Source organism: Anas platyrhynchos, chromosome 4 (genome assembly GCF_047663525.1).
Source record: "Anas platyrhynchos isolate ZD024472 breed Pekin duck chromosome 4, IASCAAS_PekinDuck_T2T, whole genome shotgun sequence".
Taxonomy (NCBI): domain Eukaryota; kingdom Metazoa; phylum Chordata; class Aves; order Anseriformes; family Anatidae; genus Anas; species Anas platyrhynchos.
The window spans coordinates 52125623-52146931 of record NC_092590.1 but is presented as its reverse complement, the minus strand read 5'-3'; the positions used below and the strand labels follow the sequence as shown (position 1 = coordinate 52146931).

The 21309-nt window shown below is 38.5% G+C and overlaps 1 protein-coding gene across 6 annotated transcripts in view; it reads left to right on the top strand.

The window, feature by feature from the left end:
- Positions 1-1865: 1865 nt before the first annotated feature.
- FIP1L1 (factor interacting with PAPOLA and CPSF1) overlaps positions 1866-21309 on the top strand; it is a 43904-nt gene continuing 24460 nt past the window's right edge. For 3 of the 6 annotated variants that reach the window (XM_072037625.1, XM_027457087.3, XM_027457086.3), the window contains exons 1-8: positions 1869-1950; positions 2495-2534; positions 4928-4985; positions 7719-7822; positions 9985-10049; positions 11103-11210; positions 12101-12231; positions 15198-15307. In XM_072037625.1, the coding sequence (XP_071893726.1) occupies positions 1869-1950; positions 2495-2534; positions 4928-4985; positions 7719-7822; positions 9985-10049; positions 11103-11210; positions 12101-12231; positions 15198-15307 (698 nt within the window). Of the gene's footprint in view, positions 1951-2494; positions 2535-4927; positions 4986-7718; positions 7823-9984; positions 10050-11102; positions 11211-12100; positions 12232-12517; positions 12587-15197; positions 15308-21309 lie in introns of all 6 variants that reach the window. The other 3 variants (XM_027457085.3, XM_027457084.3, XM_027457083.3) reach the window with 2 other exon arrangements.

Sequence of the window (21309 nt, the reverse complement as noted above, 5' to 3'; positions counted from 1 at the left end):
ATATGTAAATTAATACCCTTCTGGACTAATTTGATTAGAAAAATGAATACCATGGTAACAGCGGGACCCCAGGTTTATACCCAAACTAAACTATTTTCCTCTCAGATATGATTTCAGAGCTTGTGTATCTGAACTTTACGCTTGAATGCCGCGGACAAAGGCTAGATATACTTAATCTTGTCTTGCTCTTTAGAGTTATCATATGATTCCTAATTTCTTTCAGCTACATGGTCAAAAAAGCAGGTACTCTTTTAAGAAAACAAATAGCTTTTTACTTGTGTTGATGCTCTTGTTGCCTTTTTTTTCCAAGATTTTATGTTCTGCATCTCTCCTGATTTCTCTTTCTGTTGTTTCCCACAAAACTATTTTCTTTCACCTTTCTTGAATCTGCATAATCAAAGGAAAGAAAATACAGAGTTCTACTCCTTCCTTTAACATAAGGCTAACATCAGTAGTTTATCAAATGACCAAGTAAACAAAACAAGAATGAAAACATAAAAATACAGTATTTCTTACAAGTCATCAGTAACACACATTTCCTTTACGATAAGTGTCTACAAATGTTTTTTTTGGAGCCAAAAACATCTCTGTTGATGCCATGGATATATATATTTAAAAAAAAATAAAGTACATGATAAAAACCGTATTGCATGATAATTGCACCCTATTATTCACGACCTGTACATGACATCCAAACATGTAAAATTAACTTCAGGGAAAAAAAAAATCTCATTTGAGAAGGTATTTTATTCACATGAATTTCAGTGAAATGTCATGCTACATATGAAACTCTAAAACAAAGTTCTCTATGCAGGCAATTCAAGGAATAAGCTCTCCCCCAGTTTTGGTATGCTTATAATATAGTCAAGCTGTCTAGTCTGTTCTTCACAGGCTGTCCTGCTGTGAAAAAGGGTCCTTTTTTTAGTTTCCCCAACCATCCTAAGGTGCTGAATGCTCTATTTGTACACAAAACTGGTCAAAACTTGTTTTCACAGTTGTTGGTACTTACATTTTATAATTAATCTTGAAGCTGTTAAGCAGCACTCACAGATGGGAAGCGCAAACATCAATACAAACGGCTTGCTGCTTCCCACTGCTTTTAAAATAGGGCAATTTCTTCACGAAACGCACAGCTACACGCTGGGACGTTTTGTCGCAGCTCGCTATATTTAGGTCTGTCAGAGTGTAGCGATCATAAAGCCAGACGCTTCGCGGAGGGAATGAGAGCTACGAGGAGCTGCTAAGCCTAAAACACCACTGAGAGAGCCGCTGAGGCGAGTGCTGGGCAGCACAGACAGCACCGCGAGCTTATCCCGTGGTTCCTCTCCCCCTTGCAGCTGCTCGAAGGAGCGAGACACCGCGAAGCAAGGATGCTCGGCCACGTCCTGCCTCTGGAGCTCGGCCAGGAGGTCCCCGAGCACCACAGCCCCGAGCAGCCGGCCGGGCGCTGGGGGCTGGCGAGCAGCGGGAGGCGAGGGGACAGCGCCGAGGTGAGTGCGGGCGGGCGGCGGGGCCGGGCCCGGGGGGGGCCTCCCCGGAGCCGGCAGCGCCGCGCACCCAGCGGGCTCCGCAGCGGCCCCGGCCGGGCCGCCCCCCGCATGCCCGTGCCCAGGGCGCCGCGGGGCCGGGCCGGGCCCGCTTCCTGTGCGTGTCACTCAGCGGCGGGGGAGGGGAAGCGCCGAGCAGGCGGCGGCGGCGGCGGGGACGGCGGGACAGGGCCGGGCCGGGCCGCGCCGCTCCTCGCTCTCACCCCCCCCCCAAGCAGCCACCCCGCGGCCGTGCTGCCCAGCGGGGGCGGCGAGGAGGAGGCCGCCGCCCCGCAGCCCCCGTTACCGGGCGCCGGCGCTGGCGCCCCGCGGGCGGCGGCCATGTCTACCGGCGAGGTGGAGCGGCTGGCGGCGGACCTCGGCGGGGGCCCCGGGGACGAGGAGGAGGAGTGGCTCTACGGCGGTACGGACCCCCGGCACCCCCAGCCCCGCTCCCCGGCTCCCCGTCCCTCATATCCCGGCTCTCTGCCCGCCCCCCAGCACCCCCACCACCATGCAGGCTAGGCCGCGGCGTGCTCCGCCTCGCCAGGCCGCCCCGCGGCCCTGCTCCCCCCCCCTCCTCCTTCAGCGCCCTTTAAAAGGGTCCCCGTGGCCGCTCAGTCCCCTCCTCCCGGCCGGCCCCTCCACGGCTGGGGCTGTGCTGGGGCCTCCGCACCTGTGGAGCGCCGCCAGGGCTCCCCCCAACTCCCTCCCGCCGTGGCCAGGCCGGCTGCAAACGGGCTGAGGGAGGTTTGTGGGGGACTTCAGGGCCTTCAGGCGGTGGGCAAGGCCGGGGGTGAAGCTCCGAGCTGGAACTGTCAGTGTGGGGTCTGCCTGCCCGCCCGGGGGGTGCCACAGCACCCTCTGAGGGGGTCTCGGGCGGTGCTGGGGGGTGAAGAGGGGTCTGCATGGCAGGGTGCCTGCTCTGGGCTTCTATTCACGCCTCCTGTGTTTCTTCTGTCTCGTAGATGAAAATGAAGCAGAGAGGCCAGAAGAAGAAAAATCTAGGTGAGTATTTTCCCAGCTGGAAACCCTGTAGTGTGGCTGCACATCAGCTGTATTTGCAGTACTCTTCTTTAAAATCCACGCTACCTGAACACTCTCACTGATGTCTTTAAAAATCTCCCTAAGGTGGTACGTGTTGTCTGCTAGAATGACTTGGCTTTTCTGTCAAATGACTTTCCCTGGGAGATTGTGATACTTGATACCAAAGTGTTTGTAACTTTCAGCTGTGTGGATGTTTTCCTACATGAATTCTTCATGGACACTACATGAGTATCAGCATTTCCTTACAAAACATCAACAGTTTTTTTAACTTTTATAATCATTGTTTGTTTCTGGATGATTTCAAATTAAAAATAAAAGACAGCCTGTCTCCCCCCAAAAGTTTTCAGTATATTTATAAAAAGAAGAATCCAAGGAAGCGGTGAGGTTACCGGCCAGTGTGATGTGCAGGTCCCATAACACATTTCTTTGATTGGTATTCGAGTCTTTGAAAAAAAGTTAGAAAAAGCTTTAAAACTATTTAGGGAAGCCTGCTTGATTTGTGAGGAAGTGTGTAAGAAAAAGCACAAAGATGTTCCTTTGGAAGTCTAGCTAGGTTGGTTGGTGGAGTTTGGTAACGGCGACTGAGTGGAGTGGGAGTTGGTATTTCACACTGAATGAGAGAAGTCTCACAATTTATAAACTATGGAAACTGCAGATTGCAAAAGTAAGTTAAAATTAAATAAATAAAGGGGAAGCCAGCTCAAGAACACACACATTGTTATTTTCTATAGATGCCTCCTGAGTCAGCAGAGATTTTTCACTGAGAACTGTTGGGCTTAGCAACCCTTGTTGGACTTTGTGTCCATAAGCTTGCTCAGTTGCTTTTTTTGAACTGATGGAGATTTTTGACAGGCACATTACTGCGGTAATGCCTTCCACTAATGGACTGCGTATGATACCGCTTTGGAACTGCTACTAGATGCAGTATTTGATTTCCATTGATTCCCGTAGTATAAGAAACAGAATTGTTTCCTCTTCACCCTTTCCCATGTCACTCAAAATTTGTTGCAGACCTCTGTTGCATTTGCTCTGAACCATCTCTTTTCTAGGATAAGGAATGATTTAACTTGCTCCTTATTTGGAAGCTATTCCATATGATTTGATTCCTTGTGTTTGGTTATCTTTTTATTGACCTGATACCTTTGGGCAGTAGTACTACACATTTTGTCAGTAGTACTGTTAAGAAAATTATTTGTTTGGCAAACAAATTGATTCTTAGTGGTGTTTCACTCTAGATTCTGGGCAATAGAATCTGTCTAGGTTGTTCACCTTGGTATGTAGTTAAGGACTGGAAAGAGGAATACATTGTGGCTTATGTTTCTTATGGGCCGTGTTTGGAATTCTGGAGGCACGGCAGCAGTTTCCCTATTAAAAGGTTTGGTCTCTTGCCTCTGTTTTGGCATTCTTCATATGTAAAAATATTGAGGTTTTATTCAGGTTTGTTAGCTAGCCTGTCATCTTACTGGGTGATGAAATTACATGGTTAACCCTGAGTCCCAGGGCTGTGCCTGGGTTGGGTTGGGTTTTGGTGTAACACTCATGAGTGGGTCTTTTGCCAACAGATGGTAGGATCAAAATCATTCTCTGCCTTCCAGTTCATCTTTAATAAAAGCTGTCAGTTGGTCACTCCTTTGCAGAGTCCAAAAATATATTGTCAGTGAAAGAATATTGTTTTTAAATGGCTTCCTGCTTACACTGCTGTTTGTGATGCAACGTTTGAACAGAGTTAAAGGAACTGTGGAAAGTAAAATATTGCTGTGTCAGAAAGAGCAGTAGGTAAGCGTCTGGTGAGACAACTCACTTGCATGAATTTGACAGTGCTGGTCATTTTAAACGAACCAGTAGTTTTAAAATTTTTATGGTTTTCAGTCTTCAGTTAAAACCTAATCAAATTCATTTTTGAATTGTAGCCATTCTTGTTGGTAGAAGAAAATCTTGCAGTGCAGATGTGGAAATTTCAACTCAGTGCTACCTTATCTATGGGTATTGAAGTGTATTTTTCCATTATGTCTTTGAAAAGTGTCAGTCTGCAGGGGAAAAAAAACACCTGTTATTCTCCCTCCACATGTTATGGAATATTTCACTTTGATTTCAAAAGAGGATCCAGGTATAGCACCATATTGCTTTAAAGTATTCCATAAACATCCAGTTCATGTGATTTCTGGGAGCCAAATGTTAGCCTGCTAATATAAAGTTATTTTCTTTGAGAATTGTTTTCAAATTAATGCAGAAGATAAGTTGAACCTTTTCTGTTCTCCAGAATGATGTATCAGTGCTTTTTCACCATTAGTTGGTGTGTGGAATAATGTGAATAACTAACTAGTTTGATTTTTTCCTGTTTGTTTTTGTTTAAGTGTTCCTCCCCCACCTGGAAGTGAAGAAGAAGCCGCAGAAAATGGCGTTGCGAAAACGGTATTTTAAATGTGTATTTGACATACTGCTCCAATTTGTTTTGATTTAATGGGTAATCATAATTTGGCTGGGACTTATATTTAAATGAGTTAGTGTAAGTATATGCATTGGACTTTTTTTTATTTTTTTGTGAAAGGTGTTTGACGCTATCTGCAGAAACCCTGTAAAATCTAATAAGCTAGGAAATCCGATTTCCAGATCCAGTCCACTATTCAAAACTAACTTACAGAAAATAAATAAACGGTACCTCCGTTTTTGTTTTTTTTTTAGGAAAAAATGGTGCTTCAAGACAGCTGTCTTCTTCCAAAGGCATCTGTTTGAAAGAGATACACTATTTTTCCTCACTGATAGAAAAATAAAATCCTCTGGTCATTTTTCTTTCTTGAACGTGATAACAAACATTTGCAGAATATGTGAAAATATGGCTCAAAAGATGAATGATAAGTGCCTTCTAGAGGCAACATAGCAGACTTGTTTGGTAGCAGTCTTCGAAGTTCAGTATGTTAGTCTGTCTTATGCTTTCAGTGTTATGATGAGGGAAAGGACCAAGAAGTGAGATTTACGGTTGTAAAGTTGGTAAAAGGCCTCAGTTTACTGTGAATGGGAATGACTTAAGGCTGCTATATGAAAAATAGCCCGTAACTGTACATACACCATGGGCATCTTTAGCTTGCAATAGTGGTGCAAAAAACTTTATCATATTTGTGCAATTTTCAAGGCCTGGCTTCTTTCTAAACTGTATTTTTCTTCAGTAGGACTAATACTTTTTGAAAGATATTCAGTCTTACTTAAAGTTGAGGAAAAAAGCTGCATATTAAAACTGAACAGCTTTTTATTACAAGTGCACCAAAGGTTTTTCATGTTGACCCTAATACTGTATGTGGGCAGTAGCTTTAATTTTAAAATATTTCTGAAAGTTCTCATTGGCTCATGAGAGCCAATAGGAACCTTCCTTAGGATTATTTTGATACTTGTATATCTTCATATTTTTCACCTATAAAAAACTAGCCTTGTTAGGATATCATTAGAACATCATCAAATTGGGAACATCATGGTAAGATCAGAAAATGGGTTTACATCAGGCAGCAACCTAGAAGAAGTACATGGCGTTGAAGTTGCTTGAATAAGAAAAGGTCAGTAGTTCTGTGTGGAGGGAACTAAGAAATGATTGTGTGTGAAATTGGTTTTGCTTGAAAAGGTAGATGCTTTGGACAAAATTTTATTTTCTGTTGGATGTGTTTGCAATGGCTCACTACTGTGTGGGCTGCCACGTAAGGGAATGGAGAACTTCTTCTCAGCAGTGGGGCATTGAAAGACTGTCTTCTGTCTTCAGCTGTCATTTACAGCAGATCTATTCTGATTAAAGCATTTGTTGTTTATTTTTTTTCCATTGATTGGACACTTTATTGTTAAGTAAGTTACATTGGTGTATAGCAAGGATTAAGTGCACTCCAACTTACCTTCCATGCAACTGCTTATTTTTGTCAAATTTATGTGCCAGGCAAGTTAGTGGATCGTTAGATTTGGGCTAGAGTGCGGTTGCATGTGGCTAACTGCAGGCTACCTGGCCAGAACCAACTTAGTTTTTGTATGTTTAGCCTCTTGCTGAAGGACTCCACAAAGATGTGGATAGGGGTGATTTGGCTGGTGACAAAATTGTTGAGGAAGTTGCTCAACAAGAAAACTGCTGTAAGAAAACTAATGAACTACAGCATATGAGCAAAAGTCCAGCATGGGTAATTGTTGAGTAGAAGAGAGAAAATAGAGGGTAGAAGAGTTTCATTTTCACAGTGACAGAAGGTCTCCTCCGCTGGTGATTCTCTGGAGTGTTTTGCACAGCCTGTGCTGTTCAATGTGTTTATAAATTATTTGGTAAAGTGGTTAAGTTGTGGGACCATGAGTTTTCTGATGTTACAGAGTTATTCAGGATAGTAAGACCAAGGACCATCTGTGGAGAACTGAGTGGTTAATAGATGGTTGTTGGAATTCTATGTAGAAAAAGAAGAGCGGCATTCATGGAAGAAAAAACAGCTTTATGAGTGCATTGATGGTCTCTGAGCTGATCATTACCATTTATGAGAAAGCTGCTAAGCCATGTGGAAAGATCCATTAAAATGTCATTTAAGTTCTTGTCTGGAGTCTAAAAAGCAGACAAATTTTGGACCGCAGCCAAAAGTGATTAGGGAGCAAAACAGAAGAGATAATTTTCTCACTACATAAATTCATATTTCGGTCACACCCTGAATTCTGTGCGCAGTTCTGTTCCCCTCATGCCATAAAGGCTTTGCTTCAGCAGCTCTAAAAAGTTGAGAGAAGAAGGGCAGCAAGAGTATTTGAGTTGCTCTGGGTATATAGTTGAGGCTAGCAAGAAGCTGGTGTCACATACCTTTAAGCTCTTTCCTGAGTGGTAAGGTAACAGTAGGACTGGTGTGTATGAGATAGGTAGAGATAAGAAGGTATTGAAGTAGTGGAAACAGTTTTGTGCTTATTTAAGAAATATCATGTTTCCAAAACAGAAGCTTAATATTGAAGATACTTTCTTGTTTTGATCCAGATATTACCAATATTTGTAGCTTTTAAACTGATGAGCCTAACTTTTCTGTCGATGGTACTCTATCCTGAGGTCTAGGAAACAGAATTTTCTTCTATTAAGGATGTCTAGGATGAGTAGTTTTGTCTGGATTGTTTTTTTAACTGCAAGTTAAACAAGTTAAGTTAACTTTTCCTTTGTAGAAGGTGACCGAGGCTGAGGATGACAGTGATAGTGATAGTGATGATGATGAAGATGATGTTCAAGTCACCATAGGAGATATTAAAACGGGAGCTCCACAGTACAGGTAAGTTATTTGCAAATATTAACTGGAGGAGCCTTAAAGATTACATTTAGTTATTAATTCAGGCTCTTTAATACTTGTCAATTACATTTTAAGCATAGGTAGCCTCAGTGTATTTTCTTCAACTCTTTAACAAAGTGTTTGTAATGATACAGTGACTCAAAACAAACAAACAAAAAGTAAAAAGAAATCAATGAAGTGTCTTAACTTATACAACTCTTCCTTTAACTTTTGTTCTCAGATTTTGAGAAATAGTTTCATTAAATATTTGTAAACTAGAAAATTGTCTTTTTATTATGGAATAGCTATGTTACCTAGCATTTTTCGGGTCTTGTTTGTGACATTGATATTTTTGTTGCAAGTGGAGTGGTAAGCACAGAGAACATTAGAAACATTTCTCCTTGGTACTATTTGTTGTGGATACAGTTCTAATTAGAACTCTAGTTTCAATTCCTATTGATGTTCTGAAATAATGTTTGAATGTACTTCAGGATGCAGCTGCTAGTCTCTAGAGATGAATTCTCAAGATCGTGGGTTAGGGATTTGTATCATAATTTATTTATTTTTGCTACTGCTGTTGCTCCATGTTCCTTGTCTGTTGACAAAGGGCTTGTTTTTCATTGAGCGCTTTTAAAGAATGTTAATTTTACCCAAAATAATTACTTAATATTTTTTGCTACACTGAAGTTTTATGAGGGAAGTGGTTTGCTTGTTTGTCTTGGCAATCCTAGTGTTCTTATGGTTATTAAAAGTTACTAGGATGTCTTTTTTATTTAATTAGAATGAAGACAGGTGTTCAGGTAGGCCTGAATCATATGTTATTGTATTTTTAGCTTTAGAATTCAGGCAATACATTAATTTTTGAAACATATTTTAAAACTTTTGGTAGATCATATCCTAAAGTAACTATGCAAATCAAAGTGATGTCAAAAATAGCATTTCTTTCGATTCTTTGTTTGTCTGTTTCCAATAACTTGCGGTAGGCCTGTCTTTTAGGCAATGACCTCAAATTTTGTGAGACTAAAGCAAAACTAAATTTATTTTCTTAATGGAAAGAGCATTCACTAATTCAGAAAAGAATTAGCAGATGCTCCACTATCCAATATGAGTAGAAAGTTTTATATTGAAATAGTTGTTCTGTGAAAAATCTTTTCTGGGCAAACTGGTCAGAAAATTCATGGAAGGGGCAGTCTTCTGAAACAAGCTCATCATTTCTGTTCATCTTAATGTCATTACAGAAAGTTACTTCATAGGATTAAATTATTTTTCTTACAGTTTGTCACCCACTGCTTAAAAAGTCATACACAAGTACAGCAGGGATATCAGAAAAAGATATGTTTTATACTGTTGTAGCATAAAGTAGAATGAAAAAAACTGCATGGAAGTGGTACGGTAAATCCTAACCCTCAACTATACACTACCTTCTAATTATATGTTAATCTTGTTATGTTTATGGGTTGATAACACCTATGAAGATAAGCTATTCTGCACATAAGTGGTAATGAAAGCTAGCTCTTCCTGTTCCAAATGAATGGTGTTGAAATTCCCAAGGTAGTGAAATCAATTCAGTGTCTAGATTTCTGAATGCATTTTCACGAGGAAAGTTCTCAAGTATTTTGGAAAGTGAAATTACAGATATTTTTCTATTGGTCGCACTGATAGATAATTGCTAGAAGCACATTGAAAATGCCATTCAGTCATCTTAAAGAAATGCTTGTATTTCCACTTCTGTACAGATTAAATAAAATAATAATGAGAGCAGCAAAGGATCTGTCTAAATCCTCTCTTTTATTTTGTTTTTTACCCTAATCCCCAGAGTGTCATCTGTATCCCTAAATGAATTTCGTTTCTCCTTTTTCTCTTCTGGTCCTGTCCATTCTTGTTTCTATCAAGGTCTTTACCCTTTCAACTCAGGAAGAGTGACTGGGACTTGCTTCACAACTGTTTATTAGTTGGAGAAGTTGCTACTGAGCATAGAAAGGTACTCTCTCTTGCTCCTAGGCTGATCTCTTTACTTTTACAGTTACCAGCTTGGAAAGCTAGAGATTCAGGATGGTGATTGAGCCTGGGTCCAGTTTGTTTCTGGATCTAGCTAATTCTTGTTTTATATTTTCTTCTGGTTTAGAGTTTTCCCTGTCTAATTCAGTTTTCTTAATTTCTTTAAGTTACGGAGCAGCTCCTGTGAATCTCAATATTAAGACAGGAGGACGAGCTTATTCATCTTCTTCTGGTAAGAAAATTTACACCATGATATTATGAAAAATGCAAAAAAAAAAGTCAGTAGCAATGCATAGTCTGTGTCTGTTTGCTTGTTTAGCCTGTATTTTTTTTAGTTAGAGAATTCTTGCAGAATGTTCTAGTGTGAGGACAGACAAATATAGACAACTATTTGTCAAATGTTAGACAAATATAAAATTATTAGTGTTCTTAAATTGTTCAATGCTTATTGCTTTGTTTGCATTAGGTGCATCTGAAACCTTGTTCCATGTACATGTTTTTTTCTCTGAGTGGCATTCTTTACAGAAAGTGGACAATTCTAATTTATTTTTTCATTATTTATTTTTAATCAGGCAATCTTAAACAGTTGGGTTCTTCAGGCGTTTACTGCCATTATTTAAAGTAAATGTAGTTATGCAAATAATTCTCTAGTCTTTGTCTCCAGAAAAAAATTATTTGCATATCATCCATGGTTAATGGCATAAATATTATTAAGCTGATGATAACTATCAAAATTGATATACAGGAAGCCTGTCATCTTTTTATCATCCATCTGTAAATTGTCTAGTTTGCATAGGCTACCTGGAAAAGGAACAACAGGGTTAGAGGTATTCCTGGTGGTGTAAAATAAGTGATTCTTGTGATCCATGAATTCGTAAAGTTAAGTTGTGGCACATGTGTGTACAGGAATATGCAAAATCTGAGTTCAAGGTGGAGAGTATGTGTTCACTTCTAACTGTGGGACTACAGTAAAGCTTTCTGTGCTTAAAACTCACTTTAAAGGGTTATTAATGAGTAGACTCTTTAAATAATCACCTGTTGAATTCAGGTTTTCTTATTTAAATGTTGTTGTCTGTATGGCTTTGCATGAAGAGTGATTTTGGTGCATAAGGGACATCAGAGGTTCTAAAAGCATATCATTGTTTCAGATGAAGGAAATACCTTCCTTTCTAAAACCTCTTGTTTGGAATAAATCTGGCTTCTAATTTTTATTTCAAGTGTTACAACTATTTGAACTCTTCTTAGCAGTGACACAAAGTTCTAACTTTCTAACTTTTCTGCACAGGTGTAAAAGTTAAAGGGGTGGATCTAGATGCACCAGGGAGTATTAATGGCGTGCCACTTCTGGAAGTAGATTTAGACTCTTTTGAAGATAAACCTTGGAGAAAGCCAGGTAATGCTCTGGTTTACATTAACTGATATGTATGTATTTAGAAGGTTATTTTAATAATAATTCCTATTTACTGCATGTAGGAATTTTTTACCCTACAGCTAGAAGGTACTGTACGATATGATTTACAAAAAGCTGGTAAGTTACCCATTGCCTTTGTGTTATGCCACAGTCTGTGGGTGTGCCATGTTTCGTAGTGTGCATCCCACACATATATCAACAAAAAGAGACTGTAGGATATATCTTAAAAAAAATAGATTACATATATGCTGAAATCTCCGTGGGAATCTGTATGTCTATGGATGTTATTGCTCTTGATCTGTGCCATATTACAGAAGATAAAGCAGAAAGGAAAATAGTTTGAGCGTGTTTAACCAAGCAGCACAGTGAAACCTAGCAGCTTGTGCTTCTTTGTGTTTGTACACAGGCATCTGTAAGCCTTGAAGAAGGAGCTGGTACCACATGGACTTCCTATGAGTCTCCCGTGTATACTGTCCAGTTGGCTCAAATCATTAGGCCAGACTTGTCTGGCTGTTTGTTTTTCTATTGTCAGTGTCTCTTGCTGCTGTGCATAGTTTATTTTAGTGTTTTTATACTACATTGGCAATGCAAACAGTGTCTTCAGAATGGAACAGAAAAAAAAGCCTTTGATAATATTCTGGTGTTTGAACATTTGACTGTTTAATCCTTCTTACAATAGAAGTACTTAATGGCATCAAATTAAACTAGGAGTCAGTGAAACAAAGAGTCAAACACAGTGTACATTTCAATAGCATGGCTTTGGATCAATACCTAATCCATTTTGATTCTGTAAATAGAGATACATGTTTGGTGAGGAAAAAGAAAAGATGAATTTTGCACTGTCATAAAAACTTGTGCTTTTCTACTTAAAGGGGCTGATCTCTCTGATTACTTCAACTATGGGTTCAATGAAGATACCTGGAAAGCTTACTGTGAAAAACAAAAGAGAATACGAATGGGTCTTGAAATTTTACCAGTTACCTCAACCACAAATAAAATTACGGTAATTACTACAACTTTTTTTGTGGTATTCTACACGCTTTTTTTCCCTGTAAAGCTGCTTGTGTGTCATAAGCTTGTTTTGCCCAGTTCAGTGCATTTGTTGTAAAGTTTGCACCTGACTGCCCTCCCCTAAGCCTAGAATGTTCTTGTGTTGCTTTTCTGGCAATCTGTGTGGGTAGTGTCACAGTCTAGCTACAGCTAGATCGCATCTGTACCATTACTCAGAATGTGGCCCATGAGTTAAGAGTTGTATGGTATCTTAATGGGCAATGTGTTATTTAACTTAGGCTGAAGACAATGCTATGGAAGTAACACCAAGTGCAGAGATTCTCGATGGCAGATACCATCTTTTTAAGGTGAATTTTAGTAAACTTTTGTTGGTTGCTCTCATTTTTGTCGAGTATTGCTTCCCATGCCAACGCAGACTGATAGAAGAAAAACCGAAAAGGATGCAGCCATTATTTCAAACTCTCATCTTACATCGGTGACTTTCTGCATATGTCACAAAATGCTGAGTAAAAACTGTCGCTTTGTTCGTCATCCTTCTGCAAGCATGTGGGTTAGTGGCCTGGTGTACTAACAAATTTCCTAGTGAAACTAATTTTTCTTTATGTGATGGTTTATTATTTTTAGTTGTAGCGCATTTGTTTGTGCAGATTAAAGAATTTGTACAGATGTGCTGGTGAAGCTTTGTAGATTATAGCATGTTTATTTTTCTTGTGGCCTTGTAGCTTTTATTTTGTTTTGTAGCACTTATCCTTGGCAACTCTGAGATGTGAAAATCAATCTTTCTTATTTTCCTGTTGTCCTTTTGAGATTAGATGGCCATAAATCAAGTTATATATGTCATCTTTCCATTAGGAAATGCTGATTTGCAGGGAGCAGAAAAATGTATTTGGCAGGATTTATCTTTAGAATTGAACACTGCTTTCAACTTCTTATTTTCTAAAATACTCTTTTGTTTGACACTAAAGTTAAAATACAGAGGTTTTTATTCTGTTCAGTATGCAGACAGTTTTGCTCTTGAACTCTCATTGAACTAACTTGGAACTGTTTGTTGCTTTCTTCTGTATACTCCTGTAACAGAAGTGTCAATTGCAGACGAGTATTTTTGGTATCATTTGTTTCCCCTCATATACTACTAGAGGGCATCCAGATATTTTAACTTTATCTTAGCAAGAACAGATCAGGAGCTCGTGGGGCTACTTGCCTTCCTCCTTTCTTGCAATAATAGTGCTACAGAATGGGAGAAATGCTGGATAGTGGGAGTTAGGATTTTTCATCATAGCTGATGACTGAAGGTACTCTCAAATAAATGTTTTTTGAACTTTTGTCCTGAAGGAAGAAGGATAAGTATTCCAAACCAAAGCTTCCCCTATTTCTTTCTTAATATTGACTCTGGAGTTTCTAGAGGTCCAGTGATGAAATGGCACTTTGTGTCGCAAGGGCTGAAGTAGGAAAGAGCTCGTCATGCATTTTACATGAAATGTGAATATAATTGGTGTCTTGTTAATAATAATCTCTATTCTTCTGAAATATGAAGTCTCCCATTGTTTGGATGAATCTTCTATAACTGACAAGACTATCTCCTACATTTTCAAGTTACTCATTAATTATTAGAAATCTTAGATTTTTCATATAAATACTTAAACCACACTTGATATTTTTAATATTAAAAGGTTTTCATATTTGTGGATACTGAAGGTAATTCAAATTTTAAGGAATCTTAAATACTTACGTGTTTTCATGGATTTGCTACAGAGGTGTCTGTGATTAGAAATGAGATCCTGCAAAAGCTTAGCAGTTCACTTACCTACAAAAGCTGTGAGAACAGAGTCCATATGATGTTGTATCATGACTGAACTAACTGGATCTCTGTACAGTAATTAGTATTTATTGCCACTTATGAAACTTAAGATACCAGGGATTTTAGATAACTAAACATCCAAGTTAAAGAAATGCAAAATGCTTTTATGGTTTCTGGGTTACTTCTGTGTGTGTGTGCTGTTCCTTTTAAGTTTAAGAGGTTGGGGTTTGAGTTGTCTTAATGATTAATACATTTTTGGCTACCAGCTTCAAAATATTTTTGTTTGTTTGTTTCCACTTGGAAGGGCACTTTATTTAAATAACAAATACAATATTTGTAGTTGTGTGGCTGATCCAGTCAGTAGGAGTGTCTTTAAAAGCTTAGTCTGTACAGCCTCATCTATTATGCTAACCCATGTAAGTTTTTCTTTCATATTTCATGTGCTGTTGAAGACAAACAGTACTTGAAGTAGTTGCTCTAAAGCTCTTGCATAGTTTTAATAACATCTCTGTGGAATTTTGCAGTACTGCAGAAACAACAGTATGGTTTTAAAGTATTTAATTTAATTCAAACTAATGGAAAACCTCGTAAAGTTGGCATAATCCGGAGCATGAGGTGAATATTCCTGGTATGACTGGGAAATTAAGTAGTTACTAGATCTTCTTGTCAGTAACGCAGAGAAGGGATTTGCTTTCTTGTCTCATAGTTTACTGTCGGGTAGCAAACTTAGTAGATAATTCTATCATTAAGATTATGGAGTTGGGTTGGTTGGTTTGTTTTTGTTTTTAATCATTTTGCTTCTTTAAAAATTAAGATGTTATTTTGTTTGTACAGGAAATTCTCCAAGAAAATCAGTTGGGTGTGTTGTTCACGTCCAAACCAAATAAGTTGAAAATAAATATTAGAACTGTATAATATTTGCTAATAAATTGTTCTCTGGCACATTGATTCTTATACATACTAAATACAGTGCTTAAGTTATATAGTCTTTTAAAATATAGTATTTTATTAGCTGTGCAAAGGTGTTAGTTCTTTTTAAATCTGATTAAGGTTGGACTTTCTTTTTGTGTTGGCTATGTGCTGTGTTGAGTGTTGGGGCTACTATACTTCTGAGTTAAACTAACGATAAAACAAACTAATGATAAAACGTTATTTTGAAGGTACAGCAGGGCAGAACTGGAAATTTGGAGAAAGAGTTGGCAGTGCAGTCGACCAAAGCTGATTTCACATCTCCTCCTGCCTTACTCAAATCAGGAATTCCAACAAACAGGTCAGTTAGACAGTTGTAACTCAAGACCAAAACCCTTTTTATACTGTTACTTCTGTGTATTTCAACTTCATGATTTTTGTAGGAAAAAGACAGAATTTCTTTCTGTAATAGGTAGAAGTGGTAGGAAGAGCAAGCTATTGTAATCGCTTGTAGCTTTCAGTCACCTTTACACAGGAATGCTGCGCTACCTTCTTGTCGGTTCAGAAAATAGAAAATAGAAAGTAGAAGGAGAGGGGATAAAATCATCAAGACCAACTTACAAGGGAGCTGTAAAAATGCGGATGTTGATGTATGACACCATGTTGTCTGTGTAGAAGGAGATTGGCCAACAAGATGTCTCCTGCTAGCATCTTTTTTGTTCTCTACCTTTGGGTATTAGCTAACACACCTTTTCAGTTAACCAAAATTGCATTAGGCAATTATTACTTCAACAATTGGAAGGATTCCTGAAACCCATTCTTTTTCCTGTAAGGTAGCTTTAGCTTCTCAATATTTGAATATTTTACTGCACTTTCTTTGAAATGGGAGGATAATTCCTTACTAGAGTTCCTTCCCCTCCTTCTCCCAGCCCCAGGCTTTAATAAGTTCTGCTCTTAATTGTAAGCTGCTGCTACTTGATACCTGGCATTTAGCTGAGAACGAATTCGTGCTTCTGTTTTACTTGTGAAGTGATTTCATTTAGGAGCTTTGTTTTTGTGTAAATTAAAAGTCATTGTATTGTACGTCATGGCAGGTTGTATGCTTTCAGCAATTTAAAGATTAGTGTCTATAACTCGCTTTTAGTGGAGCATCCATAAGTATCTTGACTCAGGCACTCATGTTTATTTATTCCACCTTTTTTGATTCAGTTTAACACCCAAATATGTTTGGCTTGGTGGGGGGGGAGTTGTACTTGATACTTTTGCTTGCATTTGCCTTTCACTCCCCTCCAGGTGACCTCAATTCTTTTCTAACCTATTAGGTTTTAGTAGATTTGAGTTGTTTTATATTTTTTTTTCTTTGTCTGAGAAACGGTATAAGTCTTCCACACCTTGTACTGAACCTGTAATGATGTTTTCAATTTTCTTTTCTGAGTTGCTTCTAATTTATGATGTTCTTATAATGGAGGTCTCAAAATTGCACCCAGTGTTCACAGGGAAATGATTCAAAGTCTGTATCTAGTGCAGATCTTACAGGATTTCCATTCTTGATGCATCTCACTAGTGGACAGAGAAATCTCTTAAACACTTCAGAAAGCAGTGTCTGACTGGGATATTAAAATACAGCTAAGCTTAAATTTTTGGAAAAATGCATTGTGTAAATTGTGATTCTGTGAAATTCAATTTCATTGTGAAAAAGTTTAATACTTTAGGGTCATACATGTGCATGGTATAGACTTCAAAAGTAAAATCTTTGTCATATGCTCCAGCTAGAATAAATACCTTATTCTAGTTGTCTTTATACCATACCTTTATCTGCTACTTTTTTTTTTTTTCCCGTGTGAAGCTAGCAATTCCAAATTTAAGTGACAATTTTTCAGCTTTTTAGAGATTCAAACTTAGTGTACTGGTTGTTAGTCAGATTTTTCCTCAGAAATGTCAGGCTCGTCTGTTTTGTTCCAGGAACTGAGTTTATCTCATACAGGTTTCCCAACCTTTGCTTTCTTTTAAGAGTGCAAAGCCAGTAAATCAGTTTGGTCTGTTGCATAGCTAAAGAGGAAACAAAACGAACATTTCCAGTTCTATCATTTGTGCATTCCGGTGGTTAGTATAGACCATCTTATATAGGCTTAGCCTGAATACTGTAATTGTAGGTGGTTACAATGGCAAAGCTGACTTCTTCCCATATTTATCTGCTGTTTTGGCTACATTAGATTAAAATACATTCTCCTGTAAAGAGGATGGTGTTTACCAAGTGGTCAGAAGAGATTTTGAAAGAAAACGATGTGCTCGGAAGTGTAAGACTAGCTCAGCGGGTATGTCTTGACCATATGGATTACATACGTCTGCTCAAGTGACTTCTCCAGAATACAATTACCATTTTTATATAAAACTGCATTACTGATTTCTTTATACCAGGCAGTGTTTTATTGGATTGTTTTCTTTATAGAGCTTTTTTTACATAGGCAGGATTTTTTCAACAGTTCGGCTCTACAATAATTTAAAGTAATTGCCTTTATGCTCTGAGGCATTTGCAGTAGAGCATTGTTGTGAAAGTGCTAGAAGCATTTCTCACCTAGACATCTCTCAGCTTCTAGCAGTAGTTGATATATTTGGTGAAAGGGAGGGAAAACTGGTGCAAGTGGATATAGTCACATTGGTGTGGGAATTGGTAAGGAGCTGGGAATGAGGAGAAGAGGAATTCAAAGCGCAGGAAAGATAGACAAGAAAAGAAAGACCTAGACAATTTATCTCACCAGAAACAGCGCCTCTTCTCAGTCACAGACAAGCACTGCCTCCAGAAAAGCCAGTTCAGGCAGCGGGAAGTGGCAGGAACGATATAGGAGGGCCGAATCATCCAAATTAAGGTAAGAAAAAAAATGCTAAATCAGGACCATGCCCTGATTATTATTTTAATCCCCCATTTATTAGTCAGGGCTGCCACATCACTTAATGGAAAATTTGACGTGTAGATATTGCAGCACATACATGTATTTCCCTTCAGTGGGAAGTCAGAGGACAGATAGTGTTTTTTGCTGTTTGTTTGTTTTTGTTTGCAAACAAGCATTAAAATATTTTTTTGCCCATTTTTTATTTTCATTTTAGTAGGTGCTTAGCAATAACAATCTAAATTTGGCCCCTGTCCTCAAAATTTCTCAAAGGTCCATCAGGAATATTCGTTACCAATACGGAAGCTGCATTTTACAAAGTAGAAACAGAACTAGTGCTCACCTGCAAATAAAAGTTACTACTTCACTAGAATTGCTTCCTAACTGTTTTATTCAAAGAAAAAATCAGTGGTTGTTCACACTGTGAAAGTTTGAGAAATGTGCTTGAATTTATAAACAATCACAGTCTTAATCTGAGCTATTTAGGTTGTGTAGGAATGAAACTTGAAACTCTTGTCTTGATTGTTTTGGTAGTTAGGGCTGCTGAATTGCATTAGTGTTGTGTAACCCTGAAGGAAAAGTTATAGCATAATGGAAGTGGTTTAGTAAATGCACATCATATGCAAACAACATAATGTTGAACAGAATGCTTGTTCACTAGATGCAGTTAAGATTCATTTTATGCTTGGTCACTGTTAAGGTTAAAAACTGAAGGAATCTCTTTTGAGTATAACATTTTATGGATTGTGAAGAGAATTTGACATATTTCAAACCTGTCCTCACCAGCCAGGTCATTGAGATATCTTGCTGTTTTGTAGAGCAGTACTTGTCTTTACATCATTTGTCAGGGTCCGTAAGATAGTATTTATTTAGTAGCAGAGGAATAAGTAGAAGTTTCATTTAAAAGCTGGATGCAAAAACTGGCATTTTCTCGTTACTGTAATATCTAGAATAGCTCCCTTTCATATAACTTGGTTCTGTCAGGTACTGTTGTTTTTTTAGCTCCCATTTATGCTTTTTTGGGTTATTGCTAAAGAGTACGTTGCATGTAGATGAATTTTGCTTTCCGAGAAATGTGCTTGGGCCTTTCTCTAAATAGAATTTTTATAGAAAATGGATTTGTGGAAAGAAAATGGATTTTTCATCACTATGAAAAAATACAGGTTTCTTCTGTTTCATGAGCTGGCCTTGCAAAATTAACGTTGAAAATTCCAATGGATAATGAATTATATACAGAACAGACATTTCTTCAAAATAAAACCAAAATCTTGCTTATTGTATTAAATTTGTTTGCTTTTTTTATATGCATCAGTAGTAAATGAGCTCAAAAAAGTTGAACATGTCCTCAAGAGGAGGAAAATTAAAGAACAAATTGCATAAACAAGATAAGAAGGAAAATAGAAAGTTTTCTGTAGTGTAGTATAATTCTTAGTTATATAGTCTAGTGAATAAAAGTGGCATCCAGTAGTTAGACCTCTTTTGAATTCTGGAAAGAGTTGTTTCAAAATACAGTTCATTTTTTACCTTACAGGTGCTGGAGATAAAAACTGTTTTCTAAAGCTGTGTAGAAAATTGCTTTTCTTTTTTTCTTTTTTCTTTTTCCCTTCAATTTCTTTTTCCTGTGTAAAACCTAAATAATCCCTGTTTGCCATAAGAGATTGAGATGGCTCTCTGAATTAATTCTCCAGGGAGGGCAGTCTTCATAGTGTGAATAGCTCATAAATAACCATTTGTTAATTAGAGTGAAATCATGCACTGAGTTGCTGGAATGTCCTTTTTAAGCTGTACTTTGCGTGAACTCTGCTGTGGGTTCATGTGTGTCCCACACGTGTGGATTGCCTTTTATGATTGAGTGTATCCATTGGGATTGCATCTGTATCCCAGGTGCCCTGGTTGTGTAAGGGGCGAACCGAGTCCTTTCTTTTCTTTGCAGATAGCACTGAGACAAACCTAATGATGCCTGTTTAACTTCTTATCGTTAAGCCAGACAGTAATTGGCTGAGCGGTCTTTGAAATTTCCCCAGGTGCCAACTTGCTGTGACTTAGTGAAGATCCAAGGCTTCATATTGGCCCCTCCTAAAAAGCTGCTCAGCTCTTGTATCCTGGACGCTTCAGATGCCTCTTTTAGATGCCTTTTTTGCATAAGTGAAGATAAAAGTTTTTGACAAAGGTGTTGTCTACTCCATTTGCAAATGAACATAGGCCTTCTTTTATTGGATCTCAAGCTCTTCTAATAGAGTACTTTGTGCAGTGTTACATCAGTCTAGGAAATAGAGAATTTGTCAACGTCACGGTATGATTGCAAATTCCTGAACTCATCCCTCATTAAGGAAATGAAATCTTTTGGCTGTTGGGTAGAACAATGGACATCAGGAAGCGTGCGTGTATTTGTAAAACACCAGTTTAGTGAGAACGAGTAGAGCATAGGCATACTCATCAGACTCTTATCTGATACTGTAGCAGTGTTGGTGTTGATGCAGGTATTACTTTAATGCCCAGCACTCTTCCATGGCTGTCCAGTGCATGTTTTCAGCCTTGATTCCAGGAGCTGCTGACAGTGTGCAAATAGTGGAAGACAGGGCGAGTCTTCATTCGAAGTACCTCGCTACCAAGTGGAAGCCCTGTAAAATGGTGGAGTGGGCCAAGCAGTGAGTCATCCAAGGGACTTACTGCTTTAGAAGAGACTTATCTAACATATAAGAAGGACTAAAGCTAAGTAAAATGGAAGTTTTCTTGGGTAAGATGTGAGATAATTAGAGAACATACCGATGCTGGAGGAAAAGCAGTCTTAGAACTCTGAAACCAAATGGGCTGTCAGATTGAAGAATGAGACAAAGCTTTCTTGTTATACACAAAATTCACTTGTCCTTTTTTATTTTGTTTTAGTGAAACGTGGTTGGTTTAGCAAATATTTTATAATACCTGTATTTGCAATTTGGTTACTAAAACAGCAGTCCAGACAAAGTCCAGCCATGCTGGATTACCATGTAAAACGGCAACTGGGGAGGATTAGGAAAGCAGGTGTTGATTATTTCAGCACTTAGGCTGAAACAATCCAGAAGTCTTGATTTCTGGGCTGGGATGTTAGGATCAGAGAATTTCTTCGACTTGTGTTATCCTTTGAGGGGCTGCTGTATAGTTTACGTCACTGTAATTTGCAGATGTGTTGTCGGGCTCTTGTACCATTGGATCTCTTTTTCCCTCCAAACCCTTGTGCTTAATGAGCTTGCTTTGAAATCCAGGAGCTGCAAACCCAAATATTGCAGAACACTGCTGACAGGGCATTTGGATCATCCTCAGTGTGCAGTCTTCCAAGGAGCTTTCAGCCGTTCTCCCAGCTATTTGCATTAATCAGTTTAGTAGTCAACTATAGTGCTAGCTAGAAAAAAAAAAAAAAAAAGAATCAGGAGCATCTCTTCTAAGAACTAGAAGTATTTTTCTCTTTCTTTGCATTTCGATTCTGAAATTTCTAAAA